This window comes from Caretta caretta, chromosome 22 (assembly GCF_965140235.1).
Source record: "Caretta caretta isolate rCarCar2 chromosome 22, rCarCar1.hap1, whole genome shotgun sequence".
NCBI classification, from domain to species: domain Eukaryota; kingdom Metazoa; phylum Chordata; order Testudines; family Cheloniidae; genus Caretta; species Caretta caretta.
Genome location: NC_134227.1, coordinates 23,714,280 through 23,734,915, shown reverse-complemented (window position 1 = coordinate 23,734,915; position 20,636 = coordinate 23,714,280). Strand labels below are relative to the sequence as shown.

The 20,636-nt window shown below is 49.6% G+C and overlaps 1 protein-coding gene across 6 annotated transcripts in view; it reads left to right on the top strand.

The window, feature by feature from the left end:
• BCL9L (BCL9 like) overlaps positions 1-20,636 on the top strand; it is a 170,723-nt gene that overhangs the window by 137,138 nt on the left and 12,949 nt on the right. For all 6 annotated transcript variants that reach the window (XM_075122192.1, XM_075122191.1, XM_075122190.1 and 3 more), the window contains 4 exons: positions 6,952-7,330; positions 12,976-13,098; positions 18,735-18,945; positions 20,397-20,481. In XM_075122192.1, coding sequence (XP_074978293.1) covers positions 7,030-7,330; positions 12,976-13,098; positions 18,735-18,945; positions 20,397-20,481 — 720 coding nt within the window. In that variant the 5' untranslated portion in view covers positions 6,952-7,029. The remainder of the gene's footprint in view (positions 1-6,951; positions 7,331-12,975; positions 13,099-18,734; positions 18,946-20,396; positions 20,482-20,636) is intronic.

The window sequence follows — 20,636 nt, the reverse complement described above, 5'->3', positions numbered from 1 at the left end:
CTGTTGGATCTCTCAAACTAAGAGAGGCCAGATTTAGTTAGAATGTAAGTAGGAGAACCTCCCCAGAGAAACCCTGGATTATCAGGGGGGCTTGAGTCAGGATTGGCAGTGTTGAGGGAAGGAGGAGCCAGGGGCTGAAATAACAGGGGTTGCTGATTGGTATTGAGGGGCACTGACAGAGTGGTGTGTGGGGAGCCCAGGGCTGGAATTGGTAGGGGGGCTGCTGTTCAGGATTGAGGAGGCGACAGAGAGCTGTGTGGCTATCTGTACTGTGTTTGGCTGAGGGAGATGGTGATAACCTTTCATGAGCACCAAACTCACCTGATTATGTAACTAAGAGGGAGAGAACTGAGACAAATGCCTGATCTAAAGAGAAATCTTCTGAAGCTATGGCTTGACTAGGCAAATAGGGGCAGCTCACTGGCAATGGTGGTCACTAGCCCCCCCAGGGTTGTTCCAGCCTAGTCTACACTAATGTTAACACGTTAGCTAACCTGTTTCTAAATATGACCTATTTTCCAAGTTTAGGCATGGCCCGGAAGGGGCTTTGCTAATTGCCCTAGAATGGAGCTAGGCTGGGAGGAACCAGGATTCTGCTCTGGAGAAATCTTATTTACAGGGCACTTCATATCCAAAGGCCTCTCAGTGCCAGTGAGATCAGAGAGAACCCAGCCCCAAAGACAGCATGGCCTAATAAACAGCAGAAAACAGAGTCTTCTCTAACTCCTCTGCCAAACACGGCAGATAGGTCCCCTCCAAGCACACAGTCCAAGTTGTGGGAGACTCGGAAGGAAACCATGGCTACTGCTTAGACAATTTCTGTGTCTTAGTACAGTATGACAGGTTTCAGAGTAACAGCTGTGTTAGTCTGTATTCGCAAAAAGAAAAGGAGTACTTGTGGCACCTTAGAGACTAACCAATTTATTTGAGCATGAGCTTTCGTGAGCTACAGCTCACTTCATCTGATGCATACCGTGGAAACTGCAGCAGACTTTATATACACACAGAGATCATAAAACAATACCTCCTCCCACTCCACTGTCCTGCTGGTAATAGCTTATCTAAAGTGATCATCAAGTTGGGCCATTTCCAGCACAAATCCAGGTTTTCTCACCCTCCACCCCCCCCCCCCCCCACAAACTCACTCATTGGTCAAACTGGACAGTCTCTACGTAAAAGAATAAATGGACACAAATCAGATGTCTAGAATTATAACATTCATAAACCAGTCAGAGAACACTTCAATCTCTCTGGTCACGCAATCACAGACATGAAGGTCGCTATCTTAAAACAAAAAAACTTCAAATCCAGACTCCAGCGAGAAACTGCTGAATTGGAATTCATTTGCAAATTGGATACTATTAATTTAGGCTTAAATAGAGACTGGGAGTGGCTAAGTCATTATGCAAGGTAGCCTATTTCCCCTTGTTTTTTCCTATCCCCCTCCCCCTCCCCCCAGACGTTCTGGTTAAACTTGGATTTAAACTTGGAGAGTGGTCAGTTTGGATGAGCTATTGCCAGCAGGAGAGTGAGTTTGTGTGTGTGTCCCCCCCCGGAAAAAAAGGGGGTGTGTGTGAGAGAGCCTGGATTTGTGCTGGACATGGCCCACCTTGATTACCATGCACATTGTAGGGAGAGTGGTCACTTTGGATGAGCTGTTACCAGCAGGAGAGTGAGTTTGTGTGTGTATGGGGGTGGGGGGGTGAGAAAACCAGGATTTGTGCTGGAAATGGCCCAACTTGATGATCACTTTAGATAAGCTATTACCAGCAGGACAGTGGGGTGGGAGGAGGTATTGTTTTATGATCTCTGTGTGATCTCACGAAAGCTCATGCTCAAATAAATTGGTTAGTCTCTAAGGTGCCACAAGTACTCCTTTTCTTAGTACGGTATGGACACTGTCTGTGGGGAATGTCTTTGTCTGTGCCTGGCTGGAGTGCCTCTACAGGGGAGAGGGGGGGCATGATATGTGGATCTCTGTTGTGCATACAGGATGTAAACAGTTTTTGTTAACTTTTTCATTTAAACATTACTTTTCCCCTTCACTATGTTAATGATTTATTATTGCTAAAAGTGCTGTCTGTATGGCAGGGTCACTGCATCGCCCACAGAAGCCCTGTAACCACTGTGATGGTGCTGATGTAGTTGTGCTGTGTCTCTATTCTTTGCAAGCGGCTCTGTCTACCTTTTTTCTGTGCTTGGCAGAGATGACTCTTGCCCAGATCACGAGTGCACTGTCCTGGTGCTGTGCAGTTCAGAGGGGCAGCCAGAGGGTTAATGACTGCAGTGAGAACAGTGGGCATTTCTCTAGCCAGCTGTGCCCTTGGGCTGGCAGCACAGGCCCCAGCCCCTGTGGAGCCTGTCAGCAGAATCCATAGCGATCAAGTCAGTCTGCTCACTGATTTTGTCACCCATGGACAATGGAAATGTTCCAAGCATTGGGACTTTTATGAGAGAATCTCCCAGTTTGATGTGTTCCTTGTCTTGTCTCTAGGGACTTTCAAGCCTGCCTGGATGGGATGGTTGGTGGTTCTCAAGTACCTAGACTCTCTAGAACTCATGGGTTTGGGTTCTGGCAAGGCTGACTCAGACCCCAAGTACAAGTAAAGTACAAGCAGTTTAGCTGGTGGATGTGATTTGTGTACTCAGCCTTAAACCCAAGGCCCTCTTGTCTGCCCTGGATGGTCATTAACTGTCCCCTAGCCTAGGCACATTTCCTAGGAGTAGGAGTTTACACTCCAGTCCTTGGCCACGATTCCCCCATCACTGACACATACAGTACTGTGCTCTCCCACCTCCCTGAACTGGCAGCATCCTGGTGCTGCTGGGAGTGTACTTGGTGAAGCACTTTGAGATCCATTTCAATGAGGTGCTGTGTCTATGTGAAACTTCGGACACCCTGCTGATCTCAAAGCATCCTGCATACTGTGCACGAGGGGATGGCTACTGAGAGGAAGGATGGCATCATCTCTCTGCCTGCCAGTGGAGCCCCAGCCTCAAGTCAAGTGTGTGACCCTCAGGACCGTAGTGCAATGTGCTGCATAGACTGCTGGCTTCTCTGGGATCTCACAGCAGCAGGCAAAGGCTCCAGGCTGCCAGCAGCAGGAACTGCTGCAGGGCTTGCTTTCTGGAATGCCGTCTGGCAACAACAGCAGCTTCCAGAGGGGCTGAGGGCTCCCTGCAGGCAGCCTGTGTGCTTAATGCTGCAGTTTGCACCATATGGACCTTCTCCTCCTCTTCGCTCATCCTCCCAGTGTCTCCTTCCCTGTTCTGCTCCCCTCCCCCTGGAAGCAGTTAGATAGAGCAATTGGCCAGGCACTGGGACAGCAGCACTGACATAAATCTCTCCTGGTGTGGAATGAGGGGTATAAATATCCAGAGAGTGATGTGATCTTTCCAGCTGCTATTAATAGGTCCCTAGAGAGAGAGAGAGAGAGAGAGAGAGAGCAAGCAAGTGAGACTGGCTGACACTTAAAGGGCTAGCTACTCCCTTATGTGCTGTGAAAATTAATCAGCACCATGGCTCACCATCTTCCTCTAGGCTAAAGCAGAGCCCTCTGCTAGGTGTGTGGGGATAAGGAGGAGGAGGGAGCCACTAATGACTTGCTAGTTAGGAAGCAGTGATAGGCCTAGTGATGCAGGAGGGATCCCACTTCACTAACTAGAAATGCTTGGGTGGGTTGTGTGCACTTGCAGGCCTCTCTCTGCTGTGCGCCGAGTCCCATCTGGCTTGGTGCTATGATCCCACATTTTACAGATGGGGAAACTGAGGCACAACACTGTGATGGGACTTGCAGGGGTTATGGGGAAACTGGTGCAGGTTGCCTGAGTTCGGGTCCTGGCTGACCTGACCCTGAGGCTGTTGCTGTCTCTTGGACAGCACAGATCTGCAGCAGGCAGACTGGCTGCTCTGTTGCATCTTGTTCAAGGTCCAACATCCTGCTGCAGTGGAGTGGGACTTGGCTTTTCCCCATTGCGTGTCCCCAGGTCCACTCTGAGCAGGTCAGAAAGGGCATCCATCCCACTGCTGAGCTGACTGAGTTCTATTTAGAGCCCTGGGGTTTGGGTTGGTGCCCAGCGCTTCTGGTCCCTGGCCGGCAGAAATAGCTGTGTTCAGTGTATGGATAGGTCGGTCTGGCATCATGCAGCAGAGCCCAGGCAGAAGGGCTGGTACCCTGGGTGTGGTGGGATGATCTCTTTGCCTATGTGCGGAAGGAAGCTCCTTTGTAGGCAGGGTGGTATCTGTAAGGTGTAGAGTTTAACAAAGCTGAACATGCAGAGAACAACACAGCAGCTTCCACAAACAGCTGGCTGGAGGGTCCCCCCAGGAAGTAAAAAGGGAGTGAAGGGGAGTGTCTGTATCTTTAGGGCCAACACAGCAGAGGGACATGGGGTATGTCTCTGGAAGATCCTGGCACAGCATGCAGGGTACTTCTCATGGAGAGTTTGGACACACTTTGACCTGTTCCTTTCTCAAGTGCAGGAGCCATCTCACACTGCTGGTGGTTTGTCAGGAGCACAGGGCAGGGGAAGACACCGCTCCCCTATGCTTGCTTCCCCTGCCTCTGCCCAGGTGACTCTGAGTGCACCTGCCTTTTCCTCTCCTCCCATTGTGGTACTGCATTTATGCTGGGATGGCTGGTGTGCCTCATTGGGGTTATTGGTCCCTGCTAAAGTGAGCTGCTGTTTGTTGCATGCAGGGAACAGTGACAAGCCATGAGGGATGCAGGCTGCAGCTGCCCAGGCAGCCCATTGAATTGTGAGTGGTGCTCGGTGGCTCCCCAGAGCAGATAATGGACCCAGCAAATAGCTGGCATCTCATTCCAGTCACCGCAAGACTCTTTATCCCAGGGCAGAGACACAGGAGAGCCCCAGCGAAGGGGTGAGGGTGTGTGTGTGGGGGGAAGAATCCTCCGTTAAGTCAAATAGATGCTGCTGAAAGGCTGAATCTGCATTTCCGGAACAAACACCCCTCCCACACACACACCGCTCCCCAGCCTTCCATATGTGCCCTTTGCTCCCGTCTTCCCTCTGAGCATCCTGTGGGGCTATCTAGAGAACTGTGCCCAAGGTCTGGTTTGGTGAAGACCTCACCCCATTATCCCTGGCAGCCCCATGCTGCACCACAACATCCAGCTGGAAGTTCTGGCTGGTATGGAGCTTTCCCCATCCATCAAGCATCCCTGTCTCAGGCCATTGTAGCAGGTGCTAAAGCTACTCCTTTGCCCCCTACAAGAGCAGTGACTGTTGCTTGGCTGGCTGGTTCCCCTGCCTGCTCTCACTTCTGCCTGTCTCTCACCTCTCTGCCCCCCATTCCTCCATCCATCCCACTGCCTCCATCCCCTCCTTCCCTCAGCCTTGTTCATTATTTCCTGCTCAGAACAGCCCCCTCTCACCTCCTGCTCCCACTGCATCCCTCCCCTCAGTGGGCTGGGTTGTCACACCTTGTCCATCAGGTTGAACCACATGCTGACTGGTAGGCACCATGTCTCATGTGTTTTGCAAAGCACCGGAAAGGCTCTTTCAGTACTAGCAACAGCTGGGACTGGCTGAGAAATGGGCAGTAGAATTTGGGATGCTAAGGCCCTGAGGGCTCTGTATTTCTGTTCACTGTACAAAGTTGTTCTGTACTCTGGGAAACACGTGCAAAATCTTAGAAATGCAGGACTGAAAGGGACCTCGATAGGTTGTCTAGTCCAGTTCCCTGCACTGAGGCAGGACTAAGTATTATCTAGACCATCCCTGACAGGTGTTTGTCTAACCTGCTCTTAAAAACCTCCAATGATGGAGAATGCACAGCCTCCCTAGGTAACTTGTTACAGTGCTTAACTACCCTGACAGAAAGTTTTTCCTAATGTCTAATCTAAATCTCCCTTGGTGCAATTTAAACCCATTGCTTCTTGCCCTGTCCTCAGTGGTTTGTCCTGTCCTCAGTGGTTAAGGAGAGCAATTTATCACCCTGATCTTTATAACAACCTGTTACCTACTTGAAGACTCTAATCATGTCCCTTCTCAGTCCTCTCTTTTCCAAACTAAATAAAGCTCTCTCTCCCCCCACCCCCCCCACCCCAATCCTTCCTTGTAGGGCATGTTTTCTAGAAACCTTTAATCATTTTTGTTGCTCTCCTCTGGACTTTCTCTAATTTGTCCACATCTGTCTGAAAGTGTGGAAGAATTGTGCTGGGTGTCCTTCCATTCAAGAGAGGACAAGCTTTGAGTGAAAATAGCCCCATTTTATTCATAACATACTGAATTGGTGTGTATATGTACATGCCTCTACTTGGTGGAATTGTTTTTCTGTGTGTCATAGATCTTATACTGCTTCTAGCAAAGGAAGTTTCTCCTTTAGCTCAAGGGGTCAGGGCCTGATTTTTGCCTTTGGGAAGTCTGGTTCTATCCTACCACCTTGAAGTTCCACACAGCCAGATATGCAGCACAGTGACAGCTGTGATCTCCTGGGTCCCCAATGTAACATTTAAATATGCAACTTAGAAAATATTACCGTGAATCTCATTAGTCCTGGCAAAAAGGCCTTCAAAACTTATTTTTGGGGGGTGAAGAGGTGGTGTCATGGGATGACCCAGAATGTAGAATTTTGTGTCCAGTCTCCCCCATTTGTCCATCCCTATGCTGGGCTTTGCTAATAGTTAGAACCCTGCAAATCTGCAGGGATGTGGATACCCATGGACCATGTTTGCAGATTGCAGATCAGATATGGATACAAACTTTGTATCCGCACATGGCTTTACTCATCGTGGTAGGTGTGGGTGCAGGCACTTTCCGTCAGGGTTGGGGACAGGCGCAAGGGGTGCAAGCACCCTCAGTAGAAGGAGGGGAGGAGGCACTTGGGCTGTGGGCACCCTGGATGGCTTGCGGGGAGGCCCACGGGTACTCGTGGTGGGGGAGGCATGTGGGGCACAGAGGTTTATTGGTTGCTTTCTCTTTTTGCAGGTGTTTTGACCAAAGGGAAGCAGCAGCAGGGACTTAGAGCTCCCTCCACTGTCGCTGCCAGAAGTTTTAGCCAATCAAATGCACCCTGACAATAAACTGACCAATCATGGAAAGACAGGTAACAGCAGCACCCAGTCTCAGCACCATAATGTGAGCCAAGGACCCACCTGCAACCTGGGGTCTAAGGGCGTAGGGGCGGGAAATCATGGCAGCAAAGCCAATCAGATTTCTCCTGGCAACTCTGGACTGAAAAACAGCCAGAACGCTGTCCCAAACTTTGGGTCTTTGAAGGGCAAAGTGAAACGGGAACGAAGCATCTCAGTGGACTCAGGAGAGCAGCGGGAAGCCAGCACCCCCTCACTGGACACGGAATCGAAAGGTAATGCTCAAAAACCTTTGCCTTGGAAAGATTTTCTCTGAACTGCCCCTCGCATCCTAGTGGGAACTGGGTGTGGAGCAGCTAAGAACCTTTCCTGCAGCCTGTGATCCTGCAGTGGCCCTGGTGGGCTAGCTAGGAGCTCCCCTACTCAGCCTGTGTTCCTGCACCATTGGGCTGCTCTCTCCTTTCAGGTGGACTAGAATAACGGTGAGCTCACTCATGGCCTGTGTTCCTACACTACTCCTCACAGCACCTTCTGCTGGGGAATGCTTGGATTGCACTGTTTGGCAGCCTCACCCCAGACACCCTACATACCCCATACTGGGCTCCGTTTTGCACTAGCTTCTGAGGCCCCAGTGAGCTGCAGCATGTCATCAGGAGTTGTGGTGAAAATCCCGATAGTGCAGTTTCCAAGCACAGAACTGAGACAGGTTTTGTTAATTGTCTAATTGCTGTTGCCAAAGATCTGACTAAAAAGAAAAGGAGTACTTGTGGCACCTTAGAGACTAACCAATTTATTTGAGCATGAGCTTTCGTGTGTCAAGGTTCCTCCCCCACTCTGAACTCTAGGGTACAGATGTGGGGACCTGCATGAAAAACCTCCTAAGCTTATCTTTACCAGCTTAGGTCAAAACTTCCCCAAGGTACAAAATATTCCACCCGTTGTCCTTGGACTGGCCGCTACCACCACCAAACTAATACTGGTTACTGGGGAAGAGCTGTTTGGACGCATCTTTCCCCCCAAAATACTTCCCAAAACCCTGCACCCCACTTCCTGGACAAGGTTTGGTAAAAAGCCTCACCAATTTGCCTAGGTGACTACAGACCCAGACCCTTGGATCTTAAGAACAATGAACAATCCTCCCAACACTTGCACCCCCCCTTTCCTGGGAAATGTTGGATAAAAAGCCTCACCAATTTGCATAGGTGACCACAGACCCAAACCCTTGGATCTGAGAACAATGAAAAAACATTCAGTTTCTTACAAGAAGACTTTTAATAAAAATAGAAGTAAATAGAAATAAGGAAATCCCCCCTGTAAAATCAGGATGGTAGATATCTTACAGGGTAATTAGATTCAAAAACATAGAGAACCCCTCTAGGCAAAACCTTAAGTTACAAAAAAGATACACAGACAGAAATAGTTATTCTATTCAGCACAATTCTTTTCTCAGCCATTTAAAGAAATCATAATCTAACACATACCTAGCTAGATTACTTACTAAAAGTTCTAAGACTCCATTCCTGGTCTATCCCCTGCAGAAACCAGCATATAGAGAGACACACAGACCCTTTGTTTCTCTATATGCTGGTTTCTGCAGGGGATAGACCAGGAATGGAGTCTTAGAACTTTTAGTAAGTAATCTAGCTAGGTATGTGTTTGAGCATGAGCTTTCGTGAGCTACAGCTCACTTCATCACTGTAGCTCACGAAAGCTCATGCTCAAATAAATTGGTTAGTCTCTAAGGTGCCACAAGTACTCCTTTTCTTTTTGCGAATACAGACTAACACGGCTGTTCCTCTGAAACCTGAAAGATCTGACTATTTGTGATGCCCTTGCAGCTGTCTTGTTTCTGTCCAGCCGTGGTTAGAGGGAGTTGGTGTGAGGGTTGTTTGTTGGAGAGTTAGTGGTTTTGTTTGCAATGGATGACTTCTGAGTTAAATCACATGGTTTCTGGAAAAGGGCCTAGTCAGCACTTCCTGACCATTGGCTTCCCTGTTCTAACCAGCCTCTCACAGCCTGTTGGGCCCTACAGATCACTGTGCCAAAGGGCTGCATGTGGCATTCACTACAGCAGACATGGGGGCATTTTGCCTGTGAGTTGCAAAGTGAGAACCTCCGGCAGTATCTTTGGTTCTTCTTAGGGGCCATCTTTACACCTGGTAGCCTGGAGTTGCTCTTCCCAGGAGTAGCACTGCTGCCCTGGCCCATATTCCAGCACGTCTCATGATCAAAGATCTGTTTAGTTTTCTACAGGAACATAGAAGCTGGCAGGATGGCTTGGACCAGAGCTGCATCCAGCCCAGTGTCTTGTCCCTGACCATAGCCAGTGCCAGCTGCTTCAGAGGAAGGTGCAAGAAACACCATTGTAGACTATGTCCTGCCTAAAAGGAAGTTTTCTTCCTCAGTGACAGTGGGAGGTTGGCTAATACCCTGGAATGTGAGAGTTCATAGCCCTGGCTAATGGGATGGGGATGTTCTCATTATCCATGTAAATGTTCAAATCCTTTATTGAATCCAACTATGCTTTTGGCTCAGTATATTGTAGCATTGAGTTTAACAGGTGAATTATTAAAATAACTCAGTCTAGAATGCCTAAATCTCCTATGTAAATTCTTTGGCCTCCCAATTCAGCTACAGCTCACTGATGTCTATCTTGAATCTGGTCTCTAAACACTGTTCTGTGTAAGAGGTTCAGTGAAGGAGTGATGTCTTGGGGGTTACAGCAGACGACTGGAAGTCACCACTCCTGTGTTCTATTCCTGGCTCTGACACTGACACCCTGTGTGACTTTAGGCAAGTCTTTCCCCCCCTCTCTGAGCCTCGGTCTATCCCTCTGGGTAATGGGGACAATAGCCAGTCTTGCAAAGTGCTTTGAGATCCTCAGGTGACAAATGTCATAAAATGGCAGGGTATTATGACACCAATCCCACAAAGGGCCCTAAACCTCCCTTCCATTTTCACCCCTGGAAATCTCTGCCCCGCGACCTTGGGCTTAGTGCCAAAGCCTTCCCTCACTCGCAGCAGGAGCCAAGTAGCATTTGAGTATATGTAGGGCCCTACCAAATTCACAGTCCATTTTGGTCAATTTCACAGTCATAGGATTTTAAAATCATAAATTTTATTATTTCAGCTATTAAATTTGAAATGTTAGAGTGTTGTAATTTAGGGTCCTGACCCAAAAAGGAGTTGGGGGGGGGTCGCAAGATTATTGTAGGGGGCTGTGGTTCTGCTGCCTTTACTTCTGCGCTGCTGCTGCTGGTGGTGCTGCCTTCAGAGCTGAGTTGGAGAGCGGCGGCAGCTGGCTGGGAGCCCACTCTGAAGGGAGCGCAACCGCCAGCAACGGCGCAGAAGTAAGCATGGTACAGTATTGCCACCCTTACTTCTGCACTGCTGCCTGCAGAGCAGGGGCCTCAGTCAGCAGCTGCTGCTCTCCGGCCACCCAGCTCTGAAGGCGGCAGCACAGAAGTATGAGTTGCATAGTAGGGTGTTGCCACCCTTACTTCTGCCCTGCTGCTGGCGGGGCGCTGCCTTCAGAGCTGGGCACCCGGCCAACAGCTGCCGCACTCTGGCCACCCAGCTCTGAAGGCAGCGCAGAAGTAAGGGTGGCAATACTGCGACCCTCCTGCAACAACTTTTTAGGTCAGACCCTCAGCTGGAGAAACATTGGTCTTCCCTGTGAAATCTGTATAGTGTAGGGTAAAAGCACACAAAAGACCATATTTGACAGGGGGGAGACCAGATTTTGCGGTCCATGACGTGTTTTTCATGGCCGTGAATTTCGTGAGGCCCTTGGTATATGGAGTCCTTTCAAATAATAATGAAGTATCTCTTATTCCAAGCTGCTTGTGTTTATAGAGCTGCAGCCTGAGATTCATCCTGAGGCAATTGGCGAGGATGCTTACTAGCAAAGATATGTGCAGACCTCTCTCTCCAGGTCACATGCCATGGATACAAGGCTCCCCACCCCGCAAAAAACCCAACAACACAAAAAACATGGATGCTGGGTTGGCCATGCTGATCCTTGCTGTATGTTACTCTTCCCTCCTGCATGCTGGGTGGTCCTGGACACCTGTGGAACTGATTTCCAGGGATGTTGTGAAGGCCAAAAGTATAACTGGGTTCAAAAAAGAATTAGATACGTTCATGGAGAATAGGTCCAAAACTGGCTATTAGCCAAGATGGTCAGGGTCACAACCCCACGCTCTGGGTATCCCTAACCCTTTGATTCCCAGAAGCTGGGACTGGATGACAAGGGGATGGATCATTTGATAATTGCCTATTCTGTTCATTCTGTGCCTCTGAAGCACCTGGCACTAGCCATTGTCAGATTACAGGATGCTGGGCTAGATGGACTTGGTCTGACCCAGTATGGCTGTTCTTATGTTCTGATGATGGTGGGACAGAACAGGCCAGGTTCTGAACATGACAAAGCCCTGGGAGGGGGACACACTTCTCTCCTGCCTGTTGCCTTGTTGAGAGACCATTGAATTCATTGGGCAGGAAGCCATCTCTGGGGCAAAAGCTTCATTCCTGCCCCAGTGCAGCATGTGCCTGTTGCTTTGGCCTAGCTGCGCTTCTACGGTTGTTTTTTTGCAGTCATATCCCTAGGTCCGCCCCCCCCCCCCCCCACGCCTTCTCCTTTAATTCTTCTCTGATTGGAACTAGTTGCCATTTTCTGGGGGCAGGAAGGGGTGGTTAGTAATTTTTCTTGTATGAAAACCAGTGGTGCATCTCTCCCTGCCAGTCACCATCCACAGCTGCAGATTCAGGCCTCTGAGGAGAGTCTAAATGCTGAGACCAAGATGTCAAGGGAGAGCGCTCATTGTGACTGGCTGGGAGGAGAGCTGGGGAATGTGAACCCCATACAGGGAGGGGAGTTAGTGCAGGAGCAATGAGGGAGAAGAACTTGGCTGAGACTGAGAGGGGAAAATTTGGGCTGGATGCCAGGAAAGCTGCCCGGCAGTGTGATGGCTCAGGCTGGGGAATCGCCTCCCAAAGGGAGGGTAGGAGCCCCATTGCTTGGCACATTTCCGCTACTGGGCAAACCTCTGGGTGGAACCCTGTTGGGAACAATCCTGCTGCAGCCAGCAGGGAGATGGGAGTTGACAGGCCTCTAATGAGCTCCCATGTCAGTCTGTTGCACCAGACTGAGCTCTTGTGAATGGCAGAGACGGCTGGTATTGACTGAGCTTTCCCGCTCAGTGCTCCAGCAGGAGCTTTGCCTCCCCTGGCTAACGTCTGGGTCGCAGCTCTAGGATGGTTCTGGGGCTCCAGCAAAAGCTTCTGGATCTCTGACAAACAATTTCACGCTGTTGTAAACAGTTCCTTGGTGGCTGTTTGGACCCAGCTCAGGCTGTGATCCCATCCCCCCATAGGTGAGGAATGACTGCATTGGAGAAGGGGTCCTGGAGCAGGCTCCCAGCCTGGGCTCTGACTGCTAAATGCTTCTTTGCAAAGACATGCTAGCAGGGCCTCACCCACAGCACAACCAGGGCTTTGCTGCAGGCACATCACAGTTCAGCCAGTGATCTCGGAGCAGAGATGGAAATGCTGCTTCCAAGTTGTGCACTACAGGAGGGAGACTCGGTGCAGGTCCTGCGCTATTTGGGGATAGCAGGGCTTCTGACCCACAGTCAGGCTGTTCGGCCATTGGGCAGGAGTCCACATAGCTCCGTGCTGGGTGGGATTGCTGTGGTTTAGTGCAGGAAGCAGACTGAGGCTGGCTGTCAAGGCCAGGGTGAGGCCTATCACAGGGAGCTGAACCCTTGTACATCTTCCCCTCTGTTCTTTGGACTCTCCTGGCTGGTTTTGCGAGCATGACCCTAAGTGCCAGGAGGTGGTGGGGCGGAGTCCCAGCCTACTCAGTCCATGGCTGTGCCGTGGCACTCCCTGCTTTCTGACAGGTACTTTCCCACTGCAGGTGAGGTGGCTCCCCGCAGCAAGCGTCGGTGTGTGCTGGAGAGGAAACAGCCATACAGTGGGGACGAATGGTGCTCAGGCCCGGACAGCGAGGAGGACGACAAACCCATCAGCAGCACACACAGTGAGTATCCCCTCCCCAAACAGCCCCGAGATCACTGCATGCCCAGTTCCTGCTCTGGAGTCCGTCAGAGAAGGCAGCGATGGCAACCAAAGGCTCCCAAAAGAAGCTGTCTGCTGGCTTAATAGGGCACTTGGTGAGGCGTGTGTTGATGCTGCAAGGTTGTGGTATTGCACACAATGTGTGTGTATTGTGAGGGAGGTGTGGTGTGGTGCTCTGCAGGTGGATTTTGTGCAGTATGGTTTAGGTGGTGGAGTGCTGGAGGATTGTTGAATGCAGTGTGCAGTAGGAGGAGTCGATGTGTGATATGGGACTTGTATCAGTCCCCCAGCCCTCTTGGACCCATCTCCATGAGGGGACATTCCCCCCCCACCAACCCACATGACAGGTGGGCTGGCCACGGTGGGCTCTTGTGCATGGCTGGCACTGACTTGGCTTCAGTGCTGTTTTGCAGGCCAGTGGGCATGCACAGAGTTCATCATGTTTCGTGAGCACTGTGCTGCAGAGAGTGCATCCTGCATAGATTTAGATCCCTGTTCACACTGTACTGTTGGACCATCCACTCTGGAGTCACTACAACCCTGTCTGGAGGCGGTTGTGCTCTGGCATCAAGGGAAATGCTCAGGGCCTGCCAAGAATCTGGACAGGGCTGAGTTAACCAGAGTGCACTGCACACTGACTTAATTTCTGATCAAGGCTTTAAATCAAGTTAAAAGCTTGCTCTGAGGCCCTGATGGTTTTTATTGTAAGTCTCTGGGGGATGGTGACGTTTTATCAATAGGTTTCATGTGACTCTTAAGCCTCTGCTCCCTCTTTCCCCCGTCTCGGTCCTCCCTCCCCACCCATTGGAATCTCATATGTTAAAAGAGTGTCCCTTTGTGTTTAGCTGGAAGCTGAGGCACTTCTCTCAGCCTAATAAATAGCACAGTGATCTGACATGTCTGTCTGGGGGGTGGGTTGTAAACAAACTGATGGTCCCTCCTGCATTCCAGAAACAGCAAAATCCTTTGATTTGTTGCATCTTGAATTCAACTATTTTCAAACTGTGGAAGTGAAAATATTTTTGAGGTAGCTAGGTCAGGTCCATTTGGGTCCATCTTTCACATTCTCATTCCTCTTCATCCTGCCAATGGCTTTCCCAACAGACAAGTTCCCCAGCTACTGGAAGAAAAAGCTAGATTTGTTTCCCTGGATCTTTCCATTTGCTTCCCTTTTTCTCCAGAGTTGTGTTTTTTAAAATTCTGCTCACAGCAAATGGAACATGGTAAAGTCATTAAGAAAAGTGTGAAGCTAAGAGTTTGTGAATCAGAGCAATTGCCCCTAAAATGACAGAGGAGCTTTTCCTAGATCAATATTCATGATGGTTTGTATTTCTTAAAACTCCAAACACTTTTAGACATGAACACCTCCCCCACACCCTTTCCAACCAACGCTCCCAATTTGACATAAGGGACTCATGTTATCTTCTCCATCCACATAGCTGCAACCCTAGCTTTCGGTAAAAAGACGGCACAGGATAAAGACTGGTTTGCCACATACTCTGAAGTATGCTTCCAGTTATTGAAGCAAAATGCATGCCATATATCCACTACAACATGAACCCCTCTCCTGAAATATGTGCTCACCTCAGAATGGCCAAGAGCACATTATAACAAACAATAAGGCAACGTGCTCAATCGTACTGGCTCTATCTCTGCGAAAAGATACAAATGTCCTTTGAGAATGGAGGTCTAAGGGGATGATGGAATCAAGAAAGCAATAGTATCTTCAGCCAGGAAGACTGCCCCACTCAAATCTCTTAATGGAGACATCATCGTGTCTCATCATCCCTTGCGGGGAGGGATAGCTCAGTGGTTTGAGCATCGGCCTGCTAAACCCAGGGTTGTGAGTTCAATCCTTGAGGGGGCCATTTAGGGATCTGGGGCAAAAATTGGGGATTGGTCCTGCTTTGAGCAGGGGATTGGAGTAGATGACCTCCTGAAGTCCCTTCCAACCCTGATATTCTATGATTCTGTGTTCATCAACAGAAGCAAATAGATGCAGTATCACAAGCTTTAGTCACATGAAACCAGTCTTTCTGAAGCAGCGCTAAATGCAGTCCCCAGGCTTCAGACTATCAAAGAGTTTGATATAGAACCATTTATAAATGAGCTTGAAAAGGCAATCACCTCCCTAGCACCAGGAAGGGCTACAGGAAAAGAAGGAATTCCAGCTGAAGTACTGGAATAAGACTTAAACATCTGCCCAATGTCTTGTTTGCCTGGGAAGGAGGGGTATTGCAAGATATGAATGATGCCAACATCATAATGCTGTATAAAAACAAAGGAGAATGGAGTGATTGCAACAACTACAGAGGAATCTCTTTCTGTAGGATTGCTGGTAAGGCATTAACAAAGGTCAGCCTCAAAAGACTCCAAGTTCTTGTTGAATGCATATATTCAGAGAGTCGCTGTATCTTCCATGTCAGTAGATCAACTATTCACATAGTCTTCACTAAGGCAGCTACAAGAAAAGTGTCAAGAACAAGGAAAACCTCTCTACATGGCCTTCATAGATCTTACAAAGGCTGTTGACCAGGTCATCAGAATGGGTCTTTTCCAATTGCAAGATAATTTGTTGCGTCTCCCCCCCCCTTCCCCCAGTCCTCGTCAGTCTAATTCAATCCTTCCACAATGGCATGAAGGCCACAGTCCAATATGATGATGATCAAGCTGACTGCTTTGTAATCCACAGTGGTATCACAGGGATGTGTTTTGGCACTAACACTTTTCAATATATTCTTCTGTCTGCTGCTTTGTCATGCTTTCTCATCTAGCACTGAGGGTGTATGGAAAACACTTCAACACTGCACATATAAGAGCTAACAGCAAAGTCAAATACCTGCTAATAAGGGAACTTTTTTGTGCTGATGGCGCACTGTTGCACACAGTGAAGAGGACCTTTAGCATCTTGATAGTAGCTTTGCACTAGCTTGTGACAAATTTGGACTAATCATTGGTCTAAAGAAGACCATGATTATGGTACACATGTGTGGACTGCACCAGAAGTTTTAATAGCTAGTACCATGCTAGAATTTGTCACAATCTCTGCTATCTAGGATCAACTGTTCTGGATAACCTACCTCTAGATGATGAGCTTAATTCTCACATTGGAAAGGCAGCCACCAGACCCACACCAAGGTATGGGTCTACCAGCTGTGCACTTTGATTACACTGCTGTATAGTGGCAAGATTTGGACCACCTACAGTGGACATGAGTAGGCTAAACACTTTCCACACCCATTGTCTTCATCATATTCTAAATATCAAGTGAGAAACCAAAGTATCTGAGAAAGCAAAACTGCCAAGTCTAATCACTATTCTTAAACACAGTTGCTGGCTTCGTCATCTGCAATGGATAGGTGATGGACGCATTCTCCTGTATGGAGAATTTGTGGATGCTCCAAGGCCACTGTGCCAACCTAGGCTCAGTTTCAAGGATGTTTCCAGGAGTGACTTCAAAACTTTTAATATAGACACTACAGGGTGGGACGATGCAATTAACAGGCCACATTGGTGGGCTTCCCTGCACCAGGGAGTCAAAGAGGCTGAAGAGATGTGGTTGAGGGAGAGGAAAGTGAAGACAGCAAAGCACAGCAGGCCTCAAAGACTTAGTAGTGCACTAGCTTCCTCTTCTGGCCTTGTGCCTTCTGCCTGCATTATTTATGGCAAAGACTGTTCAAGAATTGGATGTTTTAGCCACTTGCAATGTTGCAGCACAACACACAGTAACTGAACTTATTTGGCTGTTTCACTGTCCTCTTTCAAGGCTTCCATTCCATGTTAATGTTTCATAAAGTTGTGTGGGAGTCTGGCTGTCTTTGTTGCAGGGAAGTTGCCAGTTGGAAATGTGCATTTCTGCATCACCCTAGAGAGAGGATCCTCCCCTCTGCTGTGCAGGCCTCCAGCTGGGTGCAGAGCAAGGCAGGCAGGCAGTATAAAGAAAATGGACAAGCATACAAGGAGCTGTAGAGTTGCCCTTGCATCTGACTCAGTGCAGTGCAAACAGACAAGGGCTTACAGCAAGTTGTTGTTCAAGGCTCCTCCCTTTAGATCACTGGGGTTTGAGGCAGGATAGCCCAGGGCACTAGGCTGGGAGTCAGGACTACTGGGTTCTCTTCTTGGCTCTGCCACAGATTCACTGGGTGACCTTTGACATGTCACTTCTCCTCTGTGTCTCAATAGAAAGGGATAATACTGCCCTGCCCTTTACAAAACACTCTGTGATCCATGGGTGAAAGGTGATGGTAAGACCAACTGTTATTTCTGAGGCTGGCTATGAGCAGATTGTCAGGATGCTGCCATGTGTGACAAGAGAGCATCCAGCTGGAGAACAAATGGCCATTTTCCTGTTTAAAATGGCTGGATTTTAACAGTTCTGCATAGTTTTACCAACTCAGGCACCATGATCCCCAAGACTTGGCGAGGAGTGAGCCTTCCTCAGACTGCCCCCATGACAGAGACAAGAGCCTGATTCCCCTCCCAGCCCGGAGACTCTAGGGAGTCTTGCTTAGAGACACACAGTCCGGACAGTGCGCAGAGGAAGCCCTGGGTGAATCCTGGCCTTGCCCCCATTCCGGCCTTGTCCTGTATTTAATGCCAGAGCCTCGTAGTTCACATGAAAGCGCAGTAGCTTCGCACTCCCAGTCAAGTTCAGGGCTGGGGGGGGGAATGTGTGTGGCTCTGGCTTCAAGGGGGCTTTCTGTAGGTGGAAGTGCTAATGCAGAATATCTACTAACTACCCTCCAGCTGTCCATAGGGCGCTGTGCAAATGCAAAGCACTAAGTGGTATTGTTAATTACAATTGTTATTAATATTAAGTAGGAGTATTAAATAATTGATAGTGATTAATTATTATTGCTCCAGTGTGCAGTGTTCCCTGAGTGTGTCTGTGGAAATGGCCCTGGAAGGGGAAGGCTAGGGGTGTTTGGGGCCAATCACTCACCAGGAGGGAAAATGAAGGGGCGGAACTAAGCCCTCCCTGCTCCTCACATCTCTCTGGGAGGCTGTAGCCATCCAGGCCCAGAAAAATCCCTGCTGTGTGCTGCCATCTGCTGGAAGTTGGGGGAATGCATAGCCCTGCCTTGCTGGAGGGAAGATGCAGGAGAGATGCCCTGCTCCCCAACACGTGTGATTTTTGTTCTTTCCTGTGATTTGTCAGGGCATAAACTCCAGGGTAGAATGTGTGGGCTAAAGACACTGAATCCTCTCCTCACACGCCCTCTGGCACTGCCCCACAATCCTGACTGTCAGACTCCCTGCTGCTTCAGTCTTGGGCCTCCCCGACACACACAGCTCTGCCAGTGCCTCTCATTCCCAGCGTGCAGATCCCACTATCCCAGCCCCAGGCTCCCCCACACCATAGGCAGCTTTGCCAGTTCCCCTCAATCCTGACCCCCCAGACTCCTGTTATTCCAGCCCTGAACTCCTCTGTTACACCAACCCAAGAACTCCTCTGTTATATCCATCGTAGTCTGTAATTGCCCTTAGTCCAGACATTCAGTGTGTGCTGTTTAGCTCTGGCATTCTGCACGGTGCTTCCCAGCAGTCTGTGTTACGCTGATTGTTGGTAACAGCTGCTCTCTCCTGTGTCCTCTGCAGACTGTAATGTAGCAGATCCTGCAATGTCCACAGCCCCGCAGCTTGGTCCTGGGTCCAACCCGCTGCCGAGCCTGAATGAGACCAGTTCTTCCAATGCACCACATGGCGCTGCTCCTGGCCTGCGGCCCGATGCTGGGGGCAGTGGAGGTGGTGGCACCGGAAAGCAGCCTTCCCAGTTTGTTTATGTCTTCACCACTCACCTTGCTAACACGTAAGCGGTAAACCCCTGTGTCTTCCCCAGTCCTCCCCATTGGCTCTGGCCACTTGGGGTGGTCTACCACAGCTGCCTCTTACATGCTGTAGTTAGCACTGCAGCCTCTGGAGAAGGTGAGGACTGGAGGTTTCCTGGGTTGCCCCTAGCATGACCTTCCCCCCACCCCATCCACATTCTCCCTAGCATAGTTGTCAGGTGCTGGTGGAGAGAGTTCATCTTAAATGCGAGCTGCCTCCTGGTAGTGCCCTAGTGCTGCCAGCTGCAACAGGAGCCACGGAGTGTGTTTGGCCAGATGTATAATAAAGGGTCACAGGAACACTGAAACGTGTTGGCTGCTGCCAGAGGCAGGGTACTTGGTTAGATGGATTAGTGGTGTGATCTGGAAGGGCCCTGGGAGAATAGATTGCAGTGGGAGGCACTGGGTGCTAACAGTCCAGATTATTGAGTGCCCTCAACTTGCTCCCTTCATTCTTTTGCAGTATCTCAGCTGCTGATTCTCGGGGAACATACAGCTTTAGAGTGCCTACTTAAGTCATAGCTAGAGTCCTAGGAAAATTTTTTTATTTTTTATAATTTTTTGTTTTATTTTTTGGGAACTTTGTGCTGTTTTATCCATGTGGGAGGGGGCCAGGTCTTGCCCCCAGGGGAAGTGGGAGGCCCTAAGGGAGCACAGAGGGAGCCTGACCCCACACTCACGCCATTGCAGCAGCTTAGGGTTAGGGTGAGACCTGGCACACACAGTCACAGCGCTGCTCAGGTTTGGCCTGGCTGCCCCTCCATCATGAGGACCGGGGTGTGGCTGGGCCAAATGTGAGTGAGTGGTGCTGCAACACCATCTGCTAGGTCACAATGCTACTCACTCAGATTTGGCCCGTCTGCACTCCTCCATCCCTTCCTGTTATGATGGCAGAGGGATCGCCAGGCTAAACCTGAGCAGCATGGTGACCTTGTGCGCCAGGTCACAAAGTCCAGTGCAAGGAGCTGGGTGTAGCCCCCTGCGGGATGGGAGCCACTGCTGTACAGTGAGTTTTCATTTTATAGTTTTTGCTTTTATTTTGTGTTGTTTCACATTTGCAAAGAATATGGGATTCTAGTCCTAGCATATCCCAAAGTGTCTCCCTCCCATGCTATATCCCTCTGGGGCAGCACACAGCAACCAGTGAAGAGCCCAGCACAGTGCACAATACTGGAGGTGGGGAAGGGGAAATTGCAAGGCAGATGTTTTCCTGTCAGACAGATGCCCTGAGATCTGTGCAGAACAGGTGGAAGTTCAGTGCCAGCTCTCCTGTGAGAGTCCCACGATGAGCCCAGGGGGCTTGGGCATTCCCCTAGGGGGCCAACGGGCAGAGGTAGCCTTGCTGGGAGTTCTGAACCTATGGACCCAGGGAATTGCTAAGTATGTCTGGCCTGACACTTTGCTGTTCTTGACTGGCTGCTCTCTTTCTTAGTGCCGCAGAAGCCGTCTTGCAGGGGCGAGCAGACTCCATCCTGACCTATCATCAGCAGAATGTTCCCCGAGCAAAGCTAGACCAGGTATGGCTGGGTGTGAGCCAGACAGTCCTGTCTGTGCATGCTGTTGGGTAATGTCCTCAGGGCTAGTCACAACTGGACCCTGTTTGCAGCTCACATTCTTTCAAGGGAGATGGGCTCAGTTGGCTCTTGTGTGGATTCAGGGCTCGAAGCCCACA